Below are 27,796 nucleotides of genomic sequence, written 5' to 3'. Positions count from 1 at the left end.
GGCTGTGCGTACGAGCTGTCTCGTAGCAGCTCTGCGCAGAACTGGGGGGCAGCAGGAAAGGCCGCGCGCACAGCAGCCCCCCGGAACTGGGGGCAGCTCCGCGACCTAAAACAGGTTTCGTGAAGAAGCCCCGGGGTGGCGGGGCTCTGTCCAGCGCCGGGAGTCCACAGATGTGGGCACCAGAAGGACACGCGTGGGGTCCTGGCGGGAGACGCCCCCCACGCCCACCTGCTCGTGCTGCGCCTTGAGCAGCGCGATCTCCTTCTCCACCTCGCAGATGTGGCTGGTGGCCTTGGCCACCTCGGCCCGCTCCAGGTCCCGCTCGGCCAGCAGCTGCTCGATGTGCTGCTGCTTCTCCTTCAGCGCCTCCTGCAGGGCGGTGGTGCCCGAGATCTTGCGGGCGTAGCGCGAGGACGTCTCGGTGAGCTGCGGTGCGACGCGGGGTCAGGAGGTGGGGCGGGGCCAGGGCGGGACCGGGGCGGGGCCAAGAGGGCGGGGCGGGGCCGAGAGGGCGGGGCGGGACGGGGCCAGTGAGGGGCGGGGCCGAGGCGACTCAGGAGGGGGAGGCAGTCAGGAGGGGGAGGGGCAGGGATGAGGAGGGGGAGGGGTGGGATCAGGGATAGGGGCGGGACCAGGAGGGAGAGGGAACCAGGAGGGGAAGGGGCGGGGCCAGGAGGGGGCGGGGCCAGAGGAGGGGCGGGGATCAAAAGGAGAAAGGGGCGGGGACTCAAAAGGGAGGATAGGGCGAGGGGTGATGAGGGGGACTCAGAAGGAGGAGGGGTCCAGGAGGGGGAGGAGCAGGACCAAGAGGGGAAGGAAACCAGGAGGGGAAGGGGCGGGGCCATGGAGGGGCGGGGATCAGAAGGAGGAAGGGGCGGGGACTCAGAAGGAGGGAGGGGGTCGAGGGGTGATGAGGGGGACTCAGGAGCAGGAGGGGGTCAGGAGGGGAGGGGCAGGGACTCAGAAGGAGGGAGGGGGTCGAGGGGTGATGAGGGGGACTCAGGAGCAGGAGGGGGTCAGGAGGGGAGGGGCAGGGATGAAGAGGGGGAGGGGCGGGAGCGGGAGGGGCAGCCTGCACGGACAGGACCACGTGCCTGTCCCCCCCCCGCCAGCGCCCAGCGGCCTGTCCTCGGGCGTCTGAGGGTCGCGAGGCGGCACACCGGCGCAGTCCTGATGGCACTGCCCGGAAGCCAGGCCCTGGCCTGGGGGTGCCTTTACCCGGGCGCGTGCAGGAAGGGGGCGGCCTGCGGGGTCCCCCAGCGTCGCCTTCCTGCACCTCCTGTCCTGTGCTGCCACCCCTGCAGAGCTCTGCGCGTGCAGGCCCGTCCCGCCCCGTGGGACCTCCCTGCCACTGCAGGGGCTATGCCCGGCCCCCTCCCACCCTGCCCGCCTTACCAGGCCGCTGCGGCTGGGCCGGCCCCCCACGGAGGAGGCCACGGAGCTGACAGAGCTAATGGAGGAGCTGCTGGGGCTGTGGGTGAGCGCCGAGACCCCCATGGCCATGCGCTTGCTCTTCTTGCCCTTGGCAGGGCTGGTGGACGGGAAGCCGATGCGGATGACCTTGTGGATGGGCGCGAAGAGCCCGAACTTGGGGGGGCACTGGAAGTACCTGGGGGGGAGCACCCACTGAAGACATGGCCCCCCGCGTACCCCGCTCTGCACCACACCCGGCAGAGATGAGGTCAGGAGGGGAAGTGGAGGGGGCGGGGATGCAGGGCCAGGGCCTGAGGCTGAACTCTTGCCGTTGGTAAGGGGGGATGGAGGAGTGACCACCGCTGTCCGCTCACTGCCAGTCCCTCCTAGGGACACCCAGGCCACTCTGCCTCTCAGCCACAGGTGAGGAGGCTCTGAGAGGGTCAGTACTGGCCGCGAACTGGGCTGGGCCTGCCCCTCCGCCCAGCTGCTCCCCTCAGTGAGCCTGACTGCCCTCAAGGCCCAGCTGTGCCCCAGCCATCTCGGCAGCACGGCGGTCACTCCCCTGAGGTCACCTGCAGGTCCCCAGGCCCCCGGCCAGCTCAGCCCGGCAGCTGACCTCTCCCATCAGAGACGCCCGGTACCGACGGCCTCTTCCCCACATCTCCGGGGCCCTCGCCCACCCGGCGCTGGCCACATTCCGCGGGCAGAAGCCCAGTACCTGGTGCCCGCCACGGCCCCGTCGTTCTTCCCCAGGGGCTCGTCCAGCTCCACGCCACACCACTCGCCCTTGGCGAAGTCCGTCTCGCCCACATACCGCACCACGCCAGTCTTCGTGCCGCCGACCTGCGGACACACGGGGGCCGGGCTGGGGGAGGGCGGGCCGGTGGGGGGCCCTGGGTGTGGGCGTGTCGGCGGCAACGAGCCTGCTGTCCATCCCACTCTCCCACGCCCTGGGCCGGGGGCCGGGAGGTGGCGCCCTCATGGCCCCCTTGAGCATCGCTGGGGTTAGCACCACGGGGTGGTCCCAGGGGTCCCCAGCCCCGCAGGTTGCCCAGGCCTCCCTGGCAAGCACCCTTCCCCATGAAACAGATGCTGTGCATGCGCACGCAAGGCACCTAAACTCTCTGCTCCCACACCCCTGTCTGCCCCGCGGGGGGCTGCCACAGTGCTGGGGGCACCGAGCAGGCCTGCTGCTCCCTCTGCTGAAAAGAGGGTGTGCGTGTGTCATGTGTATGCAGTGTGCCTGTGTGTGCGTGTGCGTGTGTATGATGCACTGTATGTGCATGTACTGGGCACATCTGAGAGCTGTTCGCGATGCACAGGGGTTACTCCTGGCTCTGCACTCAGGAATTACTCCTGGTGGTGCTCGGGGGACCATATGGGATGCTGGGAGTCGAACCCGGGTCGGCCACATGCAAGGCAAATGCCCTACCCGCTGTGCTATTGCTCCACCCCCCCTACCCCCACTGTTTGCTTGTTTTTCTGCCTGACTGACCTTCTCTCATTTCTCAGAGGACTCACTAGTCTCCCCAGAGAACCTTCTGGTACTTTCCACCAGGAGAGGGTGGGCCGGGGTCCGGGGAGCACGTGAGGAAGGAGCATGGAGGCTGGGGGCCGAGTCTTTGGAGAGAACCCCTCAACGAACCGCCCTCTCCAGTCCGGCCTGCCAGGGGTCTCACCCAGAGACCTCTGACGCTCGCAGGAAAGGCACGTCCGTCCCCCCGTCTGCCGGGGACAGTCCCAGCACGGACCCAGAGGCGGACGGGAGGGTGACGATCCCCCGTCCTCCCACCGCTCCTGGTGCTCCCACCATTCCCGGTGCCGTCAGCTCCAGTCCTCGTGGCCCTCCGTGGGTCCCGGGATCCTGGGGGGCCCCGGGCCTCATCTGTAGCTTCCCTCCTTCCCACTGAAGCTCTGACACCACAGAAATAGTTCTGTTTGTTTCTGCATCAAACCCTGCGGTGCTCGGGCTGACTCCTGGCTCTGCACGCGGGGATCACTCCGGGCAGTCCTTGGGGGGCCCTATGGGATGCTGGGAATCCAACCTGGGTCAGCCGAGTGCCAGGCGCGCCAACGCCCTCCCCGCTGTGCCGTGGCTCTGACCCGGGGCTGGGTTCCTGCGGCTCCTGTCAGTCCTGTCCTCTGGCCTTTCCGAGCGTGTTCAAGATCCCTAATTAGAACCCGCCCCGCTGCCACTGAGCGCTGGGCACACCGGGTTCCGGTTTCCTTTCTCGGGTTTGGTTTTTGGGTCACACCCAGCAGTGCTGGGTCAGGTGGGGGTGCCGTGGCCGGGCCGGAGCTCTGGGGGCTGTGGTGCAGAGCACAGGCCCGGGGCGTCCCTTCGAGCAGCTCCCTGACCCAGAGGACACAGACCCAGCCCCGAGGCGGGCAGTGTCCCCTGTGACCCGACAAGGGCCCTGGGGTTCCAGGTGAACCACTGGTCCTATTTTTCTTGACTTCCAACTCGTACAAGCTGGGTTCGAGCATCAGGCCTCCTGGGTCCCCAGCACTGGGTGGGGGCACCGACAGCTGCTCCCCAGCCCGGGAGCCGCAGTCCTGCCCCCTTGAACCTCTCCCCTCCCCAGAACCACGGAGACAAGGGGGCTGCAGCGGAAACACGGGGTCCCCAGGGCGTCAGGCCGGCGCACACACACACACACACACACACACACATATACAAGCACACACACTCACACACACATATACAAGCACGCACACGCACACACACTCACACACACATATACAAGCACACACACTCACACACACATATACAAGCACGCACACGCACACACACTCACACACACATATACAAGCACACACACGCACACACATAAACAAGCACGCACACGCACACACACTCACACACATACACACACACACACACACACACACACGAGCCTTGGCCAGGCACGAGGCCTGTCCCTGTCCTGTTGTATTTTTCAATCTAAACATCAACAGGTGGGGCTGGGAGATCACACACGGTGGCCCCGCCCACTCTACGCCCGGCCCATGTCCACTCTGGCACCACAAGGTTCCCTGAGCTTGTCCTCGGCCACTCCAGGGATCGAGGGCCCAGGCCGGACACCCCAGGGCTCTGTTCCCATGCCCAGACCGTGGGAACGAGCAGAGACAACACTGGGTCATCCTGGTTTTCCCCAAAGTGTCCAGAGCACACAGCCCTGCGCCCAGCCCCGGGGCCACTCGGCCAAGAGGACAGGACGGTGTGGGGCTAGTCTTGGCTGCTGCCCCCCAGCCAGCAGGGCAGGACATGAGAGGGGGCAGCAGCGCCGGGACAGGGAGGGGTCAGAGGCTCCTCCCCGGGAAACTGAAACGGGGACCGGGGAGGGGTCAGCACCTGCCTGGCCGGCGGTAGGGGCCCAGAGACACGGTCCAGGCAGAGCCCAGCGTGGGGCCTGCTGGGTGCCCCCAGAAACAGGGCTTCAAAGGGAAAGCGAGGAAACGGGGCGACAGTACAACACGCCCGGCCCGGGGTGGGTCCCTGGCAGCCCATGGGGATCTCCGAGCCTGCCCGGAGTGACCCCCGAGTGCAGCGCCAGGAGTCAGCCCTGAGCACTGCTGGGTGTGGCACTCCCCCCCCCAAAAAAAAATTAAATCCAAGGGAAATTACAGCCCCTCAGGCGTGCTCTGTGCCTGCCGTGCCCGGCCCAGCCACCTCCTGCCCGGCAGACACGAAGGGGGACTAGGAGGGCCCAGGCTGGGCGGACCCCCCCCTGTTCCTCCACCCCGGCCACGGTCAGGGCTGGTGAGTCACCCCTGAGTCCTCCACTCCTCGATGGTGACCACCCTGCTCCCAGGCACTCACGAGTCCACCCCCCAGGCTGGCACGCCCAGAGCCCGGGCAGGGACAAAGCACCTTTGTATCTGCCTGCTCCGGCCTCTCCCGGGTGGCCTGAGGGAGGAGGGAATGAATGAATGAATAAATGGGGAATGAACGACAGGACGGGCCCAGCTCACGAAGGGACATCACAGCAGAAAGGACACGAGCCTGGACTTCCCTGCAGTGGCCACACAGTGGCTCCGGGCACAGCCCAGGGTGGCCCAGAGAGTGAGGTGGTGACCTCTGCGGACGCTGCTGGCGGGGGGGGGGGGGCGGGGGGCGCTCCCCGGCCCCGAGCTGTGGCTTTCTGCCACTGAGGAGCAAGCTCCCTGTGGGGCGGCCAGCTCCTGCGGGCGTGTAGCCACAGCAACACTGGGCGGGGGTGCGGGGGCACGCGGGGAGGCAAGGGTCCATCCTGTCCCCACCCGGTGGCACAGAGTTGGCCCCCAGGAGAATCTTCTTGAGCTGCGTGAAGCCTTCCACCCTCTGCCCAGCCACTCGGCCTCCACTCGGCCTCCCGCCTCTCTGCCACTCGCTACTGCCCGGCCTGGACACAGGCACCCCCTGCCCCCACTCCTCCCACTGACCTGACCTCGGGTAACCCTGAGCTGCTCTCTGACCCCGGCTGGGCCGCAGCTGTAAGCGGGGGTGGCAGAGGCCACAGCGGCAAGCCGGGCGATGCACCTGCCTTGCAGACTTGGGGCCCCGAGTTTGGTCCCCGGCACCGCACAGCCACTACTAGGATGTCCCCAAAGGCAAACAGGCGACGCTGACCTAGACAGGGGCTGGGAGGTGGCGAGGTGGCACGGTGGGAGAGCACAGGCCTCAGCAGTCCTGGGCCGAGCCGACTGCCCACACGGCATGTGCCCTGTGCCAGCATGGCTGGAGACGGCTCTGGGCCTCTGAGCACCCCCAGGCCCAAACTACGCCAGCAGCGCCTCAACCCTGTAAACAAGCGGACTGGAAACACAGAAGAGTCACCGCATGGACAGAGCCGTGACCCAGGGCCTCCTTTTTGTTAGACTTTTTTTTTTCTTTTTGGGTCACACCCGGTGATGCACAGGGGTGACTCCTGGCTCTGCACTCAGGAATTACCCCTGGCGGTGCTCAGGGGACCCTATGGGATGCTGGGAATCGAACCCGGGTTGGCCGCGTGCAAGGCAAACGCCCTACCCACTGTGCTATCGCTCCAGCCCCGAGCCTCCTTTTTGGTTTTATGTTTTCATTTTCTTTTTTTATCTTTTTTTTTTGCTCTTTGGGTCACACCCGGTGATGCTCAGGGGTTACTCCTGGTCCATGCACTCAGGAATTACTCCTGGCAGGGTGCTCGGGGGACCCTATGGGATGCTGAATCGAACTCGGGTCGGCCGCGTGCAAGGCAAACGCCCTACCCGCTGTGCTACTGCTCCAGCCCCTTTCGTTCGCTTTTGAGCCACACCCGGCCATGTTCAGGGCTCCCTCCGGGCTCTGCACTGGGGCTCAGGGACCCTGGGGGAGGCTGAGGATGGACCTTGGGGTCGGCTGCGTGCAAGGCAGGCGCCCTCCCCTTTGCCCTCCCTCCAGCCCCTTACATGCTCCCTTTTTTTTTTTTTTGAACAGAACAATGAAGGCCCAGAGAGGCCAACACGCTGGCCCAGGGGCAAACAGCAGGAGGTCCCGAGCCCCCCTGGCCCAATCCCCGGGACCCCGATGCGCGCGGGCACTCACCAGCACGCGGTCCCCCAGGCGCAGGTCCTTGTCTCCGCGCTTCACCGAGCCGCTGTCCGACAGGTTGGAGCCCGACTCGTTGCCCGTCTTGCCCGCGCTGCCCAGCACGCTGTCCCGCAGCGGGAGGACGCGGCCGCCGGGGGGCGGCGTGGCGGTGCCCGCATGCAGCGACAGGTTCTGCGCCGTGAGCGACTCCACCGAGTGGCCGTCGCTGCCCGAGCCCTCGGCGGCCGGCTGGCGCGTGAGCTTGGACGGCCGCGTGAAGATGCCGCGCAGCGCCGGGCACTCGAAGTAGCGCACGCCGCCCACCGCGCCGTCGTTCTTGCCCACCGGCTCGTCCAGCACCACGCCCGCCCACTGGCCCGGCGCGAACTGCGTCTCGCCCAGGTACTGCACCACGCCGGGCTTCACGCCGTTCACCCACACGCGCTCGCCCACCTCCAGGTCCCCCAGCGACTCATCGCCCACCTCGGCCGCCTTCGGGCCCGCCCTCTCGGGGGCGGGGCCGCCAGCCGCGGGGCCCAGGCCCGGGGCCTGCTTGTGCAGCGGGGAGCCTGTGGGAGAGAGAGGGGGGCGGCGGTCAGGGGGGTCCTGCTCCCCGGGACGCCCCTCCCCACTCCTAGAGGGGGGCAGCGGCCAGGGGGGTCCTGCTCCCGGGGGCGCCCCTCCCCACTCCTAGAGGAGGCAGCGGCCAGGGGGGTCCTGCTCCCGGGGGCGCCCCTCCCCACTGCTCTCCCAGGCCCCCAGGCTGGTCCCTGGACAAGCCCCACCAGGCTGGGGGGGGGGTCACTGAGCCTCTGGGCCCCCAGGACGCGGGTTCAATCCTCAGCTGTCAGCCGGAGACCCGGGTGGGGCTCAGATCTTCAGGAGGTCTCTGTGCCCCCCATTACCCCCCTCAGCCGGCTCTGGACCCCACAGAAGGCCCCCAGTGCGTCCGTCAGGGCTGCCCCAGCCAGACACCCGTGGACAACCTCTTCTCCGTCTCTTTCTGGTTTTGCTTTTTTTTTTTTTATCCCTTTTTGGGTCACACCTGGCGATGCTCAGGGGTTACTCCTGGCTCTGCACTCAGGAATCACCCCTGGCAGTGCTCAGAGGACCATATGGGATGCTGGGAATCGAACCCGAGTCGGCCGTGTGCATGCCAGGCAAATGCCCTACCCGCTGTGCTATTGCTCCCGCCCCTTTTTGCTTTTGCTTTGGGGCCACACTCGGTGCTGCTCAGGGCTGACTCCTGGCTCTGAGCTCCGGGGTCACTCCTGAATGGGCTCAGGGACCCTCGGGGGTGCCAGGGATCGAACCCGGGTAGACTGCAAGGCAAGCGCCCTCCCCGCTGTACTATGGCTCTGGCCCCCGGCCCCCCCCCCGCCCCAACTTCCGCTCTGAGCAGGAAAGGGGGGATCCCAGCAGAGAAATGGCCGGGGGCGGGGGACCCTGCTCCAGGCCCCGAGGCTCAGAGACATCAGGCCGTGTCCCCGGCCCCACAGCAGCGCCAGGAGCCTGTGAGGGGTCAGCAGGTCAGGTGGGGTCATTCACAACAGGATGAAGGGGCCGAGTGGAGAGCAGCTGCCTCACAGGGGAGAGACCCTGAGCTCCACCCCCGGCTCAGCAGGTGGGGCCCCCTGTGGTCGGGCCCCCACCAGCACCCGGCGTGCCCAAGCCCAAGTCTCAGTGTCCCCACGCTGTCCCCGGGAGGCCTGGGGGCTGTGCTTGGCTCGGCGGGCAGGAACCAGCCGCGCCTCCTGCCACTGCAGGGCCCTTGCGGGCTCAGGGAACCGGGGGCTGGGGGGCCCCTGAATGGGGACCTGAGAGCTTTTCTCCACCGAGATGCCACCGGGCACAGCCCCCAGGCCTATCCCAGCACCAGGTGGCCCTCTGAGCGCCAGGCCTGGCCCCGCTGCACCCCGGAGTCCTGCACGGCTCCACAGCATCCAGGCCACCCACACCCCCGTCTGCTCCACCCCTGCCCTGCAGCGTAGGAGACAGCCACCCCGGCAGGAGGGACCCCCACGGCTCCCCCAACGCGAGGCAGGCTCCCAGCAGCGTCTGTCCCCGAGGCCCCGCTAGGACGTTCCTACCCGAGGCTCCAGGATGCCTGCAGTGCCGGGTGACACCCGTCCCTCCCTGTCCCCCATCCCCGTCCCTCCCCGCACCCCCATGCTCTCCGCCCCCCATCACACCTGCCCTACCTATCTTTGGCTGACAGCACCAGGGGGGCTCCAGGGCACCCCGGGGGCTATTGCTGGCAAGAAGCTGCCTCTCAGCTGTCCCCTTGCCAGCTGCCCGCCAGGTCACCTCCCGGCGTCCACCCCAACCCCCGGGTCCTGGGCCTGGGCCAGCTGCTTCAAACAGCTGCAAGGCCAGGTTGTGGTTGTGTCGTGCGCTCCCTCCCGGGGCCCGGGACCACCCGGCTCAGACGCCCGACTACCCCCGAGACCCATCCCTGCAGGGCTCTCCCCCGGGAGAGGAGACAGCAGCTGAGCTGCCTGGGGCCGGAAGGTTCTGGAAGCTTCCTGGAAACCTGGCCTCCCCCATCCCCGGGACAGTCTCCACCGGCCTCTCTGTCCGCCTGGGTGCAGGCCACAGCCCGTCCCTGGTGTCCTCAATGCCGTTTGCCTCCAGCGGCCAACGCAGGGGAGGACGAAGCTCCCGACAGTTTCTCGGTGCTATACTGGGGCCCGGCCTCCCCTCGGGCCCCCTGCAGGGGCTCTGACGCCATCCACAGCATCCGTCAGCTTCCGTGGTGGCACTGGGGCACTGGCCAGGCCCAGGGGGAGGAGATGAATAACCCCCAAGGCTGGGTCCCTTCCCGTGCCTGGTGGCAGCGGTCACTATTTCACCGGAGGGCACAGAGGTGCGGCCGAGAACTGCTCCAGGAGCCCCGAGCCCAGCTCTGGGGCATAACGCTGCCCCCACAGTCACCTCACGGCACACGCAGGCGCCTTTCACACCGGCGACAGCGTTCAAATCTGGCTGGCAAAATCCCACGGGCACCCGGGGGGCCAGCTTCAGCTGCGGCCAGGGCACCCTGGGGCCGGCCCGGCCTGTGGTCAGCAGCAGGATGGCTGTCGGAGACCCTGTGATGAGAGGCGGAAGCTGGACGGCAGGGGAGGAACAGTAGGGAAGGCTCTGGCCTGGCCTGGAGCGGGGCCCAGTTTAGATCCCCACCCCCACCCAGCACCCTGGGGGGATGGGCCCACTCCTGGGGCCTCGGGTGTGGCCCTGAAACCAAGTACAGAGGAGCCCAGAGGTGGCTCGAAGCCACATGCTGTGTGCTCAGGGGCCCCAAGGTCCAGCCCAGCTCCTCGTGGTCCCGGGAGTAATTCTGGGAGTCACAGTGATGCCCCCAGGCACCGAGCGGGGCACCCCCAGTCTGGAAGGAAACAGCCAAAGGGAGCGGCCAGCGCGGGCCACGAGGGAGAGGGTCGAGCCCGAGGGATGAAAATGAGGGAAACGGAACTCGAATACCACCGAAACGAAACTCGGTGTTTGGTTTCTTGATCCACTCAGCTCGGGAGCCACATCTGGCGGTGCTGAGGGGTCACCACGGCGCTGAGCTCCGGAGTCATGGCAGGGCTGGGGAGCAGTGGGGTGCCGGGGACCCGGAGCCCGGCCGGCTGCGGGCAAAGCCAGTGCCTTCCTCGCTCTTGATCTCTGGTCTGTTTCCCTCAGAAGTGATTTAAAAAGGAAAAAAAGGTGGGGGGGCTGGAGAGATAGCACAGCAGAGAGGGCGCTTGCCTTGCACGCGGCCGACCTGGGTTTGAGTCCCAGCATCCCATAGGGTCCCCCAAGCACCGTCAGGAGTAATTCCTCAGTGCATGAGCCAGAAGTAACCCCTGAGCATCGCCAGGTGTGACCCAAAAAGCATAAATAAATAAATAAATAAATAAATAAATAAATAAATAAAAAGGGAAAAGATCCCGTGGACAGGCCACAGCTATGGAATCAGAGGTCAGCCCTCAGCTTCCCCGGCTGCCCGTGAGCCTCCGTTCCTGCCGTGTGGGTGCTCCGTGGGAAAGCTGGGGACAGGGAGTAGAGGGATGGGGTGACGGAACAGGACAGAGGAATCACCGATGCCAGAGACAAAACAGCAGGTAAGGAGCTTGTCCTGCAGGCGGCCAGCCTGTGTGAGCCCCCGACACCACACATGGTCCCCGAGTCACACAGAGCTAAGAGCAATCCCTGGACACAGCCCGGTGTGACCCAAACAAGAAAATACATTAAGGGGCTGGAGCGATAGCACAGTGGGTAGGGCGTTTGCCTTGCATGCAGCCGACCCGGGTTCGATTCCCAGCATCCCATATGTTCCCCTGAGCACCGCCAGGAGTGATTCCTGAGTGCATGAGCCAGGAGTACCCCCTGTGCATCGCTGGGTGTGACCCCAAAAAGCAAAAAAAGAAAAGAAAATACATTAAAAAACAATAATAGAGGGGCTGGAGTGATAGCACAGCGGGTAGGGCGTTTGCCTTGCACGTGGCCAACCTGGGTTCGATTCCTAGCATCCCATATGGTCCCCTGAGCACCACCAGGGGTAATTTCTGAGTACAGAGCCAGGAGTAACCCCTGAGCATCGCTGGGTGTGACCCAAAAAGCAAAAAAATAAATAAAAAAGCAATAATAAAGCAACGCCAACATGGGGAAGCTATCCAGCCTACTGAGATGCTGGCTTGATCCCTGGCCCCGAGCACCCCTGGTTGTGACCCCAAGACAAACACCAGAGGGCTGGAACCCGAGTTTGATCCTGGACCTCGAGTCGCCCCACAAGCATCTGGTACTGCCCTGGCAGCCCCAGCACAAACGAGCTGAGTGCTCAACCGTGTGGCCAGCTTAGCCCAGGTCCCTGAGCACTGCCCAGGAGAGTCTCCCCCGAAACAGGCAGACTGAGAGGGGCTTTGCAGGGCCCTCGAGACGGAGGCAGGGACAGAGCGGTAGCCGGGGCCACCTGCCGTCCAGACAAGGCCGGAGCTGAGCCCTGACTCGGCCGCAAGGCTGACCGCCGGGGCTCCCGGGCGTCCCCTGGGCTCAGATGGGCGCGAACTCGGGCCTCCCAGCACTGAGCCGTCCCCAAGCCGACGCTCGGCAAGGTGGGAGCTGTGACTCCTAGACTCGCCGTGGCCAGGTGGGCCCTGTGAGGACAGGGCCCCGCCCCCCCCTCTCCTCCTGGCCCAGGACGCGGGGGGGACCCTTGAGCCCCCAACCATCCTCCCCGACCAGTGCTCCGGGAGGGCTGTGGGGGCGCCCAGAGCACTCGGGGCCCCACCTCAGCCTTTCGGACAGTGCTGGACACACGCCACGACCCCCAGGAAGCTCCCGTGCCCCCCCACTCCGATCACCTGACCGCGGAGGGGCCTGACACGTGGACGTCCAAGCAGCCATTCCAGGACAGGCCCCCGTCTCCCCCACTCCGTCTTCTCCCGAAGCTGAACGGACCCAACCGAGAAGGGTCCCCCCCGCCCCCTCGTTCCTACCTCTCCGCCAAGCCCCAACCCCACACCCCCGGGGGCTGGGAAGCGGGAAGGGGGGAGCAGGAGCCGGAGCTTACCCTGGAGCGAGCAGAGCCAGCTCCCCATGGAGACGGAGCCACTCGGGTGGGCCGAGCACCAGGCTGGCGCGGGGAGCGATCGATCTGCTGCCAACGTCAGGGGCCGCAGCAGGCGGTGCCCCGCCCCCGCCCCCCTCGGGGAAGCTTGCCCCCCCACACACACGCCGAGGCCATTAGGGAGCGGAGGATGTGGTCAGGGGCGGCGGTGGAGGCTGACCTTGAAGGAGCGGGCACTGCAGGGGCGAGGGGCTGGGCCGGCTTGGCAGGCAGGGCACAGGCTCTGGGACAAGCCCCTGAAAAAGTGGGGAGCCCCCGCACCCCGAAGCACCAAAGTCAAAACCCCACGGAGCTGAGGGGCGGCAAGGCCGGTGGCCGTGGTGTCAGCTGCTCCTGGCTGGCTCCCACCTCGGCACACTCTGGGGTGCAGGGAACAGTGCTCAAAGCTCAGGGGTCCAGGGCGGAAAGACTGGGGGGCGGGGGGCGATACAGAGACAGCGCAGAAGTGCCTTGCACTCGACCGACCTGGGTTCAATCCCCGGCACCCGACATGGGCCCCCCGAGCCTGGCCAGGAGTGATCCCCGAGCACAGCCAGGGGGACCCCCGAACCTGAAAGAATTAAATGAAAATGAAGAGTTGGGTTGTGGGGCCCCAGAGGGCGCAATACGGGGGACCCTCAGCAAGTGGCCGCATCTGGCCCCCGCCCCAGCCGGCATCTGCGAGTTCAAGGGTCCCCGGCCACAGGAGAGCCAGGGCCCCAGGGATGGCTCGCCACCCCCGCCAGCATGCAGGGCCGGGGCCGAGTGGGGACCCCAACTCCCCCGCGGGGGACGGGACGGACAGATGAGGACACGGCGGCGTCAGACCACTCGTGGCCCCCAAACTCGGGGAGCTCCTGTCTCACACGGGGGGCAGGGCTGACGGTGGGGGAGCTGGCGGGGACACTGCAGCTGAGCCCCCGTGTCCGGCGCTGTCCCTCCCGGCTGGGACATCGGGGTGGGACACGGAGCAAGGACAGCCTGGCCGCCACTCGGGGCAGCAGGAGGGCGAGAACAGCGGGGACCCGGGCTTGGTCCAGCACCCGGAGCCCCACATTCCCCCCACTGCCCACTGCTCCTGGGTGGTCTGGCTGTGCCTGAGCCCCTCGGGGCTGGGGGACCCCCCAGGGTCTCCCCTGACAGTGCCGGGGTCAGGGCGGTGGCCCCGGGGCTGGAACTCGGGGCCTTGGACAGGCCAGGGGCCCCCGCATCCTGCCTGCACCCTTTCCCCCAGCAAGACCAGGCGGCGTGGACGCGGCCAGAGGTTCCCAGCACTCCGGACACCACGGCCGCACCCCTGCAGCAGAGGCCGGAAGCTCGTCTCTAGAGCAGCGCCAGCACCCTCCTGGCACCGCCTGTGCAGACCCTCCGTTTCCGGGGACAGAAGCAGCCCACGGGCCACGGTGGGGCCCCAGGCGACCTCCTGGGGTGGGACCCCCGAGCCCCTGAGCACCCCCTTCGTGCCTGCTGTTCTGAGTCCCAGCTCCAGGGCAGACAAAGCGGCCCGTGTCCCTGGGGACGAGAGGGGGGGCGGCAGTGGCCTCTGTCCAGCCTGGCCTGCACAGACCCTCTGCCAGGGCTGAGCTCATGCTTGGGCCGCGGCCACCATCCGGGCGCCGAGAACAGACCCCAACGTGCCCCCTCCCCACCCAGAGACTTGCCTCGAACCCCCCGGGCAGCAACGAAGTGAGTGGGGCATGGAGCCTCTCCCTGCCGGGGCTCCTGGCCGCAGCTGGCAGCTCCACACGCTGTCCCCACCACCCCCCGCAGCCTTCCCCGAGGAGCAGGGCGGCGGGCTCAGAGGGGGCCGAGGAGCGATGCGGGCACAGTTGCAGCCGCAGACGCTGTCCCGAGTCAGGCAGGCGGCAGCTCCTCAATCCCCGCCAATCCTGCAGGCTGGGGGTGCAGCCAGACAGCCCCTCCCGGCCTCGGACACCCCCACGCCAGCAGCGGCCCGGCCCCCTCCCTCTGGGACGCCTGTGTCCCTCAGAGTGACCAGCCAGCTCGGGGAGGCTGGGGGGGGGCCAGGCAGCGTGCGGGCAGAAGGCAGAGGCCGGCCAGAAGATGGGGTCGGGGGAGGGGACAGGAGCCCTTCCCACTCACGGGACCCTGTAAGGAAGGCTCGTCCTGCTGGGGCCTTCGTCCAGCAGAGAAGAGGGTCAGGGTCAGGCCTGGCGGGGCCCTTTCTCTGGCTAGTAGCCCCAACCCCACCCCCCAGTGTCCCCCCAGGCTCATGCTCCGCCCAGGGCCCTTACCCAGGTTGGGCCTCATCCTCATCCTCTCCAGACTCATGTTGTCTCCTCCAGAGAGTCTTCCCTGACTACCTGCTCATGGGGGGGCGGCGGGGAGCAGGCGGCGGGGGGGGGGGGGGGGAGGCTAAACCAACCCACAGTATGGACAGTGAGTGTGGACACCCTTCCCTATGTCTCCCCACCCCATCCCCCCCAGTGCCCAAAGGATGAGAACAGGAGGTCCCCTGCCGCCAACAAACACGTACTGAGCCCCCGGCCTTGTGCCCCTTCCCCTCAGACCCCACCCCCTGCCGCCTGTGCTTAGTGCTCGGTCTGCTTCAGGGCCCCACGCCCACGCGGCCTTTCCAGTTCCCTCTCCCGGGGCTCCCCTCACTGCCCGGAAATGCCCCTCGGGGGCATCTGCCAGCCTGGGGGTCCACATAGACAGGCCCCGGGGCTTCCTCAGCCTTTCCTGCGGAGCGGGGCTGTGCAGGGCTGTGCAGGGCCCAGGTTCTGCCAAGGGCCCCTCCGCTCCCTGGACCCACGGGGGTGGGGGGCGGGGGGGTGTTGGCGGGCAGCGACAGGCCCTTCCCATTGCTCTAATTTGTGGGAGGCTGGCGTGGCCCAAGCAGAGCCGGGTGGAAGCTGGAGTCGGTCCCTAGCAAGTTCAGACTCCCGAAGAGGGACCTGGCTTCCCACCCCAGAGTGGGGCCAACTCGGGGTCCCTGAGGCAGGGAGGGGGCCATCCGGAGAGGCACAAACAGGCGGCACTGCGGCCTGCGGCCTGCTGTCATCGGTACTGGTCAAAACACACTCAAGGGGCCTGAGCAGTCGCACAGCAGGGCTCCTGCCTGGCACCCGGCAGGCCCGGGTTCAATCCCCAGCACCCCATAGGGCCCCCCCCCCCCCCGCACCCCCCAGCACCGCCAGGAGTGATCCCTGAGCGCTGAGGCAGGAATAAACTCTGAGCACTGCAGGGAGTGGCCCCATGAGACGAAGGCCAGGACCAACAGTCCCGGTTAGGGGATCTTGGGGAGACACCCCCACCCCCACACACCCCTCAATTCCCTTCAGCACGGGTAGATGCTCCGGCCTGCCCCAAAGCCCCGCCTCCAACGATGACCCCGCCCCCTCACACGCCCAGCCCGGAAGCCTGCCCCTGAAGCCCCGCCCCTCAAAGCCCCGCCTCCATCAGCTGCTCTGGCCCTGGAAGTTCCACCTCCACCTGCCCCGGAAGCCCCGCCTCCATTGGCCCAGGGAACCTTGAAGCCCCGCCTCTGACAGTTGCCCCGCCCCAGAAGCCCCGCCTCCATCTGCCCCAGGGAACCCAGAAGCCCCGCCTTTGACAGTTGCCCCGCCCCGGAAGTCCCATCTCCACTGGCGGCCCCGCCCCACATACCTTCCTTGGAGCCCGAGGCCGTGGCTGTGGCCGAGGTTGACCCAGTGGACGACCGCCCTACCGGGCTCGAGTGCTTCCCGCCACGGCCGGGGGGCTTGAGGCCGCTAGGCTTCTGCATGGTGGAGCCACACGATGGGTGGACAGGGGTCCGGCAGGTCACGTCCTCTCTGACATTGTCACTCACCTGCAGAGAGAACGGGAGTGGCTGGGAGCGTGACCCCAGTGTTCAGGCGCGCCCCCAACACGCACCCCTGGGAGGCAGGCGCGGAGCGAGTCAGAACCAGCAGGTCCCGGGTCTGCACAGCCGTGGGCTTGGTTGGGCCGCGCGCCTTCCTCGTCCTGCCCGCCCTGCAGTCCAGTCAACCAGCTTCCCGGGACCGCAGCTCCAGGGCGCCCTGTTCCCGCGTGCAGGTGTGGGAGGGCGGGAGACGCGGACCCCCCAACCAGGGCCTGCCTGCCGCCCCTCACAGCGCCCTGTGCAGGGTGGAGGAGGGAAGGGCCAGCACCTGGGGTACTCAGCAGGTGCTGGCTGGTGCTGGGCGGGGAGAGGGGCTCCTGACGGCCGGGACCCCAGTCTTCAAGGTGACGGATCCAGTTTGAAAGAAGCTGTGGCCGCCTTACAGCACCTGGTACCGAGAAAAGTCGGGTAAGTACCCCAAGTGACGCGTGGCTCAGCGACCATCTGCTGCCCCCAAACACTCCAGCCCAGGCCTGCAGTCCTGTTTCTAGGACCCCTGGATGGGGTGGGGGTGGGGGCAGGGGAGCTGCAGCGACAAAGGGGCTGGAGAGAGGACAGAGGAGGCACGCCGGTCCGCATGTCACTGCTGGGGAGGGGGAGATGGGGCCGGGAAGGGGTGGCACCTGTCATGACCCTGCCCTGCTGGGGGACACAGGAAGGGCGGGGGGGTGGTTGGGCAAAGCTGGACCCAGGGATGCGGCAAGCTCTGGCTGCACTACGGCTGAGGGGGCACCCAGGAGGCAGGTGGCGAGGGGGAGAGGAGCCTCCGCCAGACCCTGCTTGTCTGTGGGGCCCGGTACCTCAGTGTCAGTGCCTGGAAAACAGGGTGCAAAGATGGGTGCCTGTGAGGCCGCAGGGCCCAGTGGGGTCTGTACCCACACCCAGAGCAGCGGAGCCATTGCGACCCACTCGACACTGCAGCCCACAGCACACAAACTTCTCACACACACACAGGCAGCACACAGAAACACGCAAACACACACCGATGCATGCAGAAACACAGATGCACACACATAGACACATGCACCAGATGCACACACAGACACACACAGACACACACAGATGCATACAGATGCACGCACACACAGACACACAGAAATGTAGACAATCAGCACACACTGACAGATGCACTCAGACACACAGATAGGCAGCACACACAGACACAGATGCACGCAGACACGCACACAGAGGCAGCACATGCATACATATGCACACAGAGGCAGCATTCACATGCACAAACAGAGATGGTGCATGCACACACACAAGCACAAACACGCATGCGTGCACACACACACCCGTGCACACCTCCCCCAGAGCCAGAGCCCAGACAGGCGGGCGTGGGAGAGGCGGGCAGGCGGTGTTCCGGCCAAAGGGCCCTTTGTGGCGCCCTCAATGGGCTGCTGCAGGGTATCCGGCTCAGCTGGCCGGCCAGCGGGAGGGGCAGGAGCTGTGAGTGTCTGGGGGGACGGGGATGAGCCCAGGAGCCCCCAGCCTGGGGCGGCCCGGGGAGGAAGCAGACCCAGAAGCTGCCAACTAGGGCAGTGGGAGGCCCGTGACGTCCAGCATCGCAGCAGGGCCAGGACTGGCGGGCACTGGGGGCCCAGCTGGTCACTGCGGGGCTCACCCCCTCTCTAGGGGCTCCTCATCTGCCCCTCGGGGCCCTGACAGTCGGGGTGTCTGTGGCCCTCCTCGCCTGCAGCTGGGGCCACAGACCAGCCAGAGAGCCGGGTTAGAGGGATCCCAGCCCGGAGCAGGGGGTGGGGCAGTCCTCTAGGGATGGGGAGGAGGGGGCGGTGGCCGGACAGGGTAGCCAGCAAGCCACAACCCCTCCGCAGGCCAGCCAGTGAAGATGTCGTGGCTAAAACGGGGGTGCCCGAGCCTGGGAGGGGGAGGGCTCGAGACAGCAGGTGAGGCACGGGGCCCACGGCCACGGGCGCTGCACACTCGCGGGCCCAGACCAGGGCAAGGCTGAGCCGCAGCAGGGGCTGCAGGGGACAGGTGGCAGTAACCAATACTAGGGACAAATGGGGCACGGGGAGGGGCCGAGGGAGGGGTGACAGTGGAGAGCACATGGTCAGGGACCGAGCCCCTGTGCTATCACCCGGGCCTCCAATCTTTTGGCGGGGGCGGGGGGGTTTTGGGCCACATGCAGAGACAGTCAGGACTTACTCCTGGCTCTGACATGCATGTACATGCCTCCAACACGGGTGGGTGCTCAGACACGGGCACATACTCACCTGTAGTGCACCGGGCACTACAGGCTCTGATGCAAGCATACGGACATGGCATACACAGGCACACATACAAGGGCACACACACGTACACACATGGGCACACACACATGCACACAGACACACATGCACAGGAACACACATGCACACACATGGGCACACACTCACACAGGCAAACACATGTATACACACACCTGGCACACACACGGGCACACAGCGCTGGGTACGAGGACAGCCATGACCTCACCTGGCCGTGCGGTCACCCAGTGTCAGTGACCCACTGGAAGCCGCCCGCTGTATGTGGGGGTCCCCCACCAGTTCCAGGGAAGGGGCCATGAGAATGACGCTATCCACGCTGCCCTCTGAGCCCACACTCGGGAAACAGGGTCTCTGGCCGCTATCTCTGGGTGACCCGCCCAAAGCCCAGCACAGGGGGAGGCAGGACAGTGAACACGCTGCCCGGGTCCAGCCCTAGCGCGGGCGGGAGGGGAGGAGGCTGTGGGAGCGGCCCCAGACACTGGCTCTGCTGCTCCCCCGTGCCCCCCACTCCATGGCCGCAGCATCCAGGTGGGGGGTGGCGCAGGAACAGGCCCCCTCAGGCCTCCCCTCACTGTCCCCTCAGGCCTCCCCTCACTGTCCCCTCAGGCCTCCCCTCACTGTCCCCTCAGGGTCTCCCCTCACTGTCCCCTCAGGCCTTCCCTCACTGTCCCCTCAGGCCTCCCCTCACTGTCCCCTCAGGGTCTCCCGTCACTGTTCCCTCAGGGTCTTCCCTCATTGTCCCCTCAGGCCTCCCCTCCCTGTCCCCTCGGCTCTCCCCTCACTGTCCCCTCAGGATCTCCCCTCACTGTCCCCTCAGGGTCTCCCGTCACTGTTCCCTCAGGGTCTTCCCTCATTGTCCCCTCGGGTCTCCCCTCACTGTCCCCTCGGGTCTCCCCTCACTGTCCCCTCGGATCTCCCCTCACTGTCCCCTCAGGGCCTCCCCTCACTGTCCCCTCAGGGCCTCCCCTCACTGTCCCCTCAGGGTCTCCCCTCACTGTCCCCTCAGGGTCTCCCCTCACTGTCCCCTCAGGGCCTCCCCTCACTGTCCCCTCAGGGCCTCCCCTCACTGTCCCCTCAGGGCCTCCCCTCACTGTCCCCTCAGGGTCTCCCGTCACTGTCCCCTCAGGGCCTCCCCTCACTGTCCCCTCAGGGCCTCCCCTCACTGTCCCCTCAGGATCTCCCCTCACTGTCCCCTCAGGATCTCCCCTCACTGTCCCCTCAGGGTCTCCCCTCACTGTCCCCTCAGGGCCTCCCCTCACTGTCCCCTCAGGATCTCCCCTCACTGTCCCCTCAGGGTCTCCCCTCACTGTCCCCTCAGGGTCTCCCGTCACTGTCCCCTCAGGGCCTCCCCTAACTGTCCCCTCAGGGTCTCCCCTCACTGTCCCCTCAGGTCTCCCCTCACTGTCCCCTCAGGTCTCCCCTCACGGCCTGCCTCCTCCCTTGAGCTGGAATTTGCTCCAGTCTCTCAAACCTCGCCTGAGGACACAGCTTCAAAGCACAGTGACCCTCTCGCCCAGGGGGCAGAAGTTGCCTCATGGCTCGAGGGGTCAGGGAGGGGGGGACACAAGGTCTCGGGCACCACCGGGGCTGGGCCCCCACAGCACCATGCTGGGGCTGGCCCTGCGTGGCCCCCAGTCACCAAACTCAACCATCAAAGGAGAGGCCAGAGGGCCTGGCGGGTCAGCTCCGAGACTCCCTGGGCACCAGAAACACTCGCCTGTGGGGGTCCCCGCGCCTGGCTCCCGGCCCCGCCCTCAGACGAGGGATCAACCAGCACAGCCCCGGATGGACAGATGAGGAGGGGCCCCAGCAGCTGGGGTGGATCTGGGGTGCCCGAGGCAGTGAGATCAGCCAGAAAGTGAAAGACACGTGCCAGGTGGTCCCGCTCACAGGCGGGACGGAAATAGCCAGAGCGAGGGACAGGCGAGAACCGGATCCCGGGGCGGCGCAGACGGGCGGGAGCGCCTGGGGCACTGGGAGTGGACCCCGACTCACACAACAGAGGAGGGCTAAAACCCCCAAATTCCACCATGCCGAAAACCAAGGGTGCACCTGTGGACAATACGAGTTTGAAAACCAAAATGAAACCAGAATAAAAGTGTCCCTGAGCGGGGGCTAGAGCGACAGCACAGCGGGGAGGGCGTTTGCCTTGCACACAGCGGACCCGGGTTCAATCCCCAGCATCCCACATGGTCCCCTGAGCACCGACAGGGGTAATTCCTGAGTGCTGAGCCAGGAGTCAGCCATGAGCATCGCTGGGTGTGACCCAAAAAGAAAAAATAAATTGTCCCTGATCACAGGGGGAAGCTTTACACACAGTGAAGCTTTATGGGATGGGGTGACCACGCGGGGCACAAAGGCATGATCCCCGTGGCCGGCAGGGGACAGCCCCAGGGAGGCCCGAGTGTCCTGGGGCCATGGCCTGGGCCGTCCACGCCGTGCCTTCTTGAAGCTGGAAGATAATTTGGGTTTGGGGGGCGGCCGCTCCCTCTCCAGAGCTCTTGCAAGTGAAGGGGGGAGGGGTGGAAGGACGGCGTGAAGGACTCAGGAGGTCTCAGACCCCCAGATCCCAGCAGCCTCCCCACCCGGTCCGGGAATACCTTACCCAGGGGCTCTCCTCCACGCCCCCCGCCACAAGCCCACCGACCAAGGACATGCAGCGGGGGGGCACAGCTGCACAGATGCAGTGACTGAGTTCAGATGCAGTGACTGAGTTCATGCAGTGACTGAGTTCATGCAGTGACTGAGTTCAGATGCAGTGACTGAGTTCACATGCAGTGACTGAGTTCACATGCAGTGACTGAGTTCATGCAATGACTGAGTTCAGATGCAGTGCCTGAGTTCAGATGCAGTGACTGAGTTCACGCAGTGGCTGAGTTCAGATGCAGTGACTAGTTCATGCAGTGACTGAGTTCAGATGCAGTGACCGAGTTTAGATGCAGTGACTGAGTTCATGCAGTGACTGAGTTCATGCAGTGGCTGAGTTCAGATGCAGTGACTGGGTTCAGATGCAGTGACTGAGTTCAGATGCAGTGACTGAGTTCATGCAGTGACTGAGTTCATGCAGTGACTGAGTTCACATGCAGTGACTGAGTTCATGCAGTGACCGAATGCAGCCAAGGCATCGGGCCCAGAGGTGACACCAGCAGGGGAAGATGTTGGCCTTGCACCCAGGACCCCTGGAGGGGCCCCTGAGCTCAGAGCCAGGAGGAAGCCCTGGACGCCTCTGCGCGTGGCCTAAAACCACAGCCAGAAGGGGTCAGAGTAACAGGATAGGTAGAGGGTTCGACCCCCCGGCACCCCGCAAGGTCCCCCGAGCCCACCAGGAGTGATTCCTGAGTGCAGAGACAGGACAGACCCCTGAGCACTGTGGGGTGTGCCCCCCCGCCCCCCTCAAACCAAGCGAGTTTGGAAAGAAAACACCTCATCTGGGGCGGGCCTGGGGGCTGCCCCCGCTCCGCCGCGGGGAACTGAGGGAGCAGGGGAAGACAGCGCGGTCCCCTCGAACACCCAGCGCCAACGCCAGGGCACCAGGGCGGCTAACAAGGCGCCGGCCTCGCACGCAGCCAACCTGTCTCGACCCCCGGCACCCCACGGGGGCAGTTCCTGAGTGTCGAGCCAGGAGGAAGCCCTGAGCACCAACGGGGGAGCCCACCCCCAGTGAGATAAACAGAGGAACCACGTGGAGAGAGCCGACACTTAACCACCAGGCGCTTCTCTGCACAGGCCCCTCCCCCACTCCCCGGGTGCCCCCCCCGGGCGGGGCCTGCAGAAGCCCAGGGCCCAGCGCAGGGGGGACACTGAGTGCCCTCGGCAGGAGAGGGGACGCCCAGCGAGCCGGGCCACGAGGAAGCTTCGGGCCTGGGGCAGACGCCGCAGGCCCCGACTGCCGGCCTTCGGAGCTGGTGTTTCCTCCCCTGCTCCCAGGGCGGCACCTGGCAGGCACCCGCCCGGCACCCGCCCGCCAGCACTGGCCGCCGGCCACGTGGCCCCACGCCCCAGTCACCGCTCCCGGCGGCTCTGCGGGCCCAGCACCAAGGACAGCGCCCAGGCCTGGGTGGCATGGGGTGGGGCGCCCCACTCGGGGCTGAGGAGCGGGCTGGGCCTCGGGGGGGCCCCCAGGACCCAACCCCGGCAGGGCCCCGGCACAGCCTGGGGGCTGCTCGGCATAAGTTCCGGCTCCCCCAGCGGCCCCCGACAGATGCCTTCCGGGCTCAGGCAGCTGCCAGCATCATTCATGCCGGTTCACGGCGACATCGAGGGGTCCAGCCGAGCCCCCCTTCTCCTCATGCCCCCCCATCACACTGCTCTCCATCAGCAACACCACCAGCGCCGACCCTCCCCCACCTCTGGTACTGGCCTACTGGCTAAGGAACCCCCAACTCTGGTCCTGTGTGGCCCCCAGGAAGAGATACGGTGGCGAATGAGCCCATTTTACTGAGAGGAAAATGGAGGCCCACTCAGCCACAGCAGAGATAGACTAAACGCGGGTCCCTGCTGAGTCCTACTCTTCCCTCTCTTTACTTCCTGGGGACCAAGAGCAACTCTCGTCCAGCCCCCTCCCGCTGGGGGACACAAGGATGCGCACCCAGGCCCATGGGATGATGCCACACAGCCGCCAGCGCCCACATCAAGTGGGCGACACCTCTGCCAGGCAGCCCACCTGGCTGCCTCTGGCCCATTTCCTGGCTTCTCCCTCCAGCCCCTGGATCCAGCCCCTGGGCAAGGGCTCGAAGGCCAGCTGCCGTCCTGCTCTGGGGAGACGGGGGGGACGCGGGCGCCAGGGGCCAGCTGTCTCCCGTCTCAGGGAGACCTGGGACGGGGGTCGCCCCCCACAGCTGCTGGGGACCCTCCGGGAGGGTTAGGGGCTGCCCCCTGCCCCCCAGGCGCCAGCGTTATATATAGTCCGCGCCCGCCGCTCCAGATGCCCGGCAGAGGGGCCACAAGGAACCTCGGGTCCGGTTACCCCGGGAGGAGGCCGCCCGCCCCGCTCCCCGAGTCTGTCACCCGAGTCTCCTCGGCCCGAGGTCTCGTTTCTCTCGCACTCCCTGGAATGAGAGAAACACAGGGCGGGGGGCGGGAGGGGCGCGTGACGCCCGGCTCTGCAGAACCCCCAGCACACTGGAGGGACCCCGCACCCAGCTCGGTGGGGCAGCCCCCGCAGGACGGGGCCAAGGCCACCCCTCCCCCAGGCCTGCTGCTCCCGAACAGTCTCCGGGCAGAGTTCCCCGGGGCCATGCCCCCCCCCCCACCGCAAGAAGCTGGGGCCTCCCAGGGAGCACTGTAGGAAGCTGCTGTGCGGGTCCCCGCCTTCCGGAAGGGGCTGAGGGCTCCCGAATCCAGGCAGCTTTCCAAGGCACCGCTCCGGAGGAAGTGAGAGGGCGTGGGGGGCTTCCCCGCCTGTGGCCGGGACAAAGGGACAACGCCGGGGTCACTGTCAGGAGCGGGTGCGGGTGACAGGGCAGCACCACCCCACGGGCTCTGCTCTGCCGCCCCGCTGCAGGGACCCTCTCCGGGCTGGGGGGCCCCCGGGGGACACAGCCGGCAGACCCGGCTGCCTGGGGCCCACCGGTCCCCCGGCTCCCGAGAGCAGGGAACCCCATCCCATCCTCACGGCACCTGCACACGCGCACACGCACAGGGGCATACGCAGAGACACACGCAGAGACACACGGACACACGCACAGGGGCACACGCAGAGACACACGGACACACGCACAGGGGCACACACAGAGACACACGCAGAGACACACGGACACACACACAGAGACATACACATAGACACGTGCACACAGACATGCACAGACACGCACATACAGACACACAGACACATAGACATATGCACCGACATACAGACACGCGGATACAGACATGTGAACATGCCTACACAGAGACATGCACACACACACACAAACAGGGACCCACATGCACTGGTACACACAGACACACAAACACACATAGGTATGCACAGACGCACACGCAGCGCTGTGGCCAGCACCGTCTCCGCACCACCACGTGGCCTGCTTCCCGAGTGCCTCCCTGAGCCCGGGACAGAGGGGTCACCCCGGGAGGCCTTGGGGCCCTGGCTGGAGCCACGTGGGACATGAACCCCACGAGCAGGCGTCCACGCCCTCCCGGGCGGCCCCCACTCTCCTGAAACCCGGCCCCACACGCGACCCCGCGCACGGGCCCCGCTCCCGGCCTCCCAGCAAGGCGGCAGGGCGGGCTCGGAGCACGGGACTCGGCCTTGGCCGCGAGAAGCAGGTGGGCGGCCCGGGTGGGGGGGCAGTGGAAGGGCAAGCCCCGCGCACAGCAGGTACCGGACACCCCCGCCCGGGAGGCCAGTGCCACTGTGGCCCGGGGAGCCCAGAGCAGGGCGGGAGCGGGCGGTGGGAGGGCGGCAGCCGTGCACACTGCCCAGGGGCTTCAGCCCCAAGCCCGGTGCCCCGCGCGGCCCGCTGGGACGGATCCCAGAGCACAGAGCCGAGAGTCAGCCCTGAGCACAGCCGGGCGCGACCACCCCCACCACGGGCGGGCGTGACAGGACAGCCAGTATGGCACCTGCCTTGCACACCGTGGCCGGGGTTCGAGCCCCGGCTCCCCAGATGGTCTCGAACCCGCCAGGAGTGATCCCTGAGAACAGCCAGGAGTCAACCGCACACGCTGGCCCCCAAACACAAGCCAATTCCCCACACACCAACGCAAGCGCCAGGCTCCCCCCAGACCCCCTCCACCCACGGGAAGGCTGTAATTAGGGGACTGCGCCCGCGGGAAGGCTGACGGTGGGCCCGCCCCAGGCAGCAGGTGTGGGCACCTGCCTGCCCGCTCCCCTGAAATGATCCCTCTGAAGCCTGCCCTGAAAGTGCTGAGGGGGCCGGGAGGGGCGACCCCACCCCAGGTAAGGTCACGTGGCAGCCTGAAGAGGCCTCCCCACCCCGTGCCTTCGAGGGGGGGTACCGACAGTTGGGGAGGTCGGGACTCAGGAGGCAGAGAACCAGGTGCCGCCACAGCTCCTGCTCGGGGTGGGAGTCAAGCTGGAGACCCTGCAGGCAGCAGCCAGAGAGGCCAGGCGAACAGCTCTGAGGCAGGAGGGAGACCTGGGCATTCACTGCCTCCTCTTCGAGGGGAAATGGGGACACAGTGAGGTGCAGTAACTAGCCTAAGGTCACACAGCTCCAAGCAGCAGGGCTGGGATTCAATTCCACGCCTCAGGCTCCAGCAGCTGAAGTCTTTTTTTTTTTTTTTTTTTTTTTTTTTTTTGCTTTTTGGGTCACACCCGACGATGCTCAGGGGTTACTCCTGGCTCTGCACTCAGAAATCACCCCTGGCGGTGCTCAGGGGACCATATGGGATGCTGGGAATCGAACCCGGGTCGGCCACGTGCAAGGCAAATGCCCTACCCGCTGCAGCAGCTGAAGTCTTAATCCCCAAACTGGACAGCAGAGGGGCCGGAGAGGGAGCGCAGCAAGGAGGGCACCTGCCTTGCACATGGCTGACTGGGTTGAGTCCCTAGCACCCCATAGGGTCCCCTGAGCACCCCAGGAGCGTTCCCTGAGCACAGAGCCAGGAGTAACCCCTGAGCACGGCCAGGAGTGGTCCCCAAACAAAACAAACAACAACAAAAACACAAACCAGGGGCCAGAGCCATAGGACAGCGGGGCGCTTGCCTGGAACACAATCAACCCAGGTTGGACCCCCAGCACCCCACAGGGTCCCCTGAGCACTGCAGGAGTGAAGCCTGAGAGCAGAACCAGGAGTCAGCCGAGCACTGCCGGGTGTGGCCAAAACAAATAAACAAAACACAAAGTGGACGGAAAGGTCAGGTGTCCCCCCAAGCCCGGGGTTCTAGGACCTGCATACAGAACGCAGCCACCACCTTTGCCAGCCTGCTGGGGGCACCCCGGGGGGGCGTCGGGTGAGGCTGTGCCGAGCCTGCCCGGCCCTGGCATCTCCCTAGCGTCTGGGGCTGCACCTGTCCGGACCTGACCCCACATTCCCGCAGGCTCCGAGAGGGCCGAGGAGTCCCCGCCCCCCAGAACGACAAGGAGCAAACGGAAGGCATCAGCCTCGGGAAACTGGAGCCCCCGGTGCGCCCCTTCGCCCTGGGCGCTCACTCCTTCCTGCCCGCTGCCCGGCCGGGCCTCCTTGGGCATCCTGGCTGCAAACTTCTGCCCCCGCCCTAAGGCGCTCCTGCTCGGGGCTCAGACCCCGGTGGGGAACCCCGACCGCCCCCCAGACGGCTGCCAGAGGCGAGGATGAAGGGCACATTCTTGTTTACAAGGAGCGGGCGCCAGGTGCGCCCCACGTGCAGCCCCCGGCACCCCCCTGGGCCCGCCTGGGGCGGCTGCCCGGCACCCCGAGTCCTGAAGGGGCATCTCACCTGGGGCAGGGCAGTCCCCCATCAAGGAGCATCACTTGTCACCCCGACGGCAGAAACGGGGTCTCAGGGGTGGGGCGATGAGCCCCAGGGAGCCCCGTCTGCCCGTCCTCCCCGGGTGGGGCTGGGGCCTGCGTGGCAGTGCCCAGTGGGCAGCGCCGCGCCCAGGCCCCGCCGAGTGGGCCCCGGAGGCCGCGCCCGCAGCATCCTCGGGGCCGCGGCCCCTCCCTATGGGCCGGGCAGAAAATCTGCCGCCTCACCCGCCGCGGGCGCCGGCCTGGGGGGGCAGCGCCCCCGGACATCGCCCCGCCGGGGCTCCCCGCGCCCCTCGGCCGTGCACTTTACCCAAGTTTTGCAAAGGCCCCGGGAGCAGGGGCTTGGCGTTCTCCCGGCCGGAGCAGGGGACCGGGGTGGCCGCGCCCACCGGGGTGGGCCCGGGCTCCGAGGACCGGCGGCGTCCAGCGCAGAGCCCAGCCGCGCTGCACAGCCCCGGCGCGGGGACCCCGCGTGCCGCACCCCACCCGGTCCAGCGATGGGGATGCTTCGCCCGGGAGGCGCCCCCACCATCCCGGGCGGCCGCCGGCCTGCAGGCGCGGGGCACGCGGGGCCCCCGGGGCGCCCCCCGCGCCCCCCGCGCGCCCCCGCGCCCTCCCGCGCCCCCGCACCCCCGGCCCTTTGTTGTGCGCCGGGGTCCGGGGGCTGCGCCTACCTTCGCCCCCGCAGCATCAGGCGGAGCGGCGGGCCG

General features: G+C 66.9%; 1 protein-coding gene across 2 annotated transcripts in view; it reads right to left on the bottom strand.

Moving 5' to 3' along the window:
- The window catches only part of CLIP2 (CAP-Gly domain containing linker protein 2), a 46,240-nt gene that overhangs the window by 18,331 nt on the left and 113 nt on the right, over positions 1-27,796 (bottom strand). For both annotated transcript variants that reach the window (XM_055134392.1, XM_055134393.1), the window contains exons 1-7: positions 27,761-27,796; positions 16,673-16,792; positions 16,167-16,350; positions 6,962-7,515; positions 2,135-2,259; positions 1,396-1,609; positions 229-426 (exon numbers count right to left, since the gene is read on the bottom strand). The exon at positions 27,761-27,796 is cut by the window's right edge and continues 113 nt beyond it. In XM_055134392.1, the coding sequence (XP_054990367.1) occupies positions 229-426; positions 1,396-1,609; positions 2,135-2,259; positions 6,962-7,515; positions 16,167-16,284 (1,209 nt within the window). In that variant the 5' untranslated portion in view covers positions 16,285-16,350; positions 16,673-16,792; positions 27,761-27,796. The remainder of the gene's footprint in view (positions 1-228; positions 427-1,395; positions 1,610-2,134; positions 2,260-6,961; positions 7,516-16,166; positions 16,351-16,672; positions 16,793-27,760) is intronic.

The sequence above is a fragment of the Sorex araneus genome, chromosome 4 (assembly GCF_027595985.1).
Source record: "Sorex araneus isolate mSorAra2 chromosome 4, mSorAra2.pri, whole genome shotgun sequence".
Classification (NCBI taxonomy): Eukaryota; Metazoa; Chordata; class Mammalia; order Eulipotyphla; family Soricidae; genus Sorex; species Sorex araneus.
Note: the sequence above shows the minus strand (reverse complement) of the source record. Positions and strands in the feature narration are given on the sequence as shown.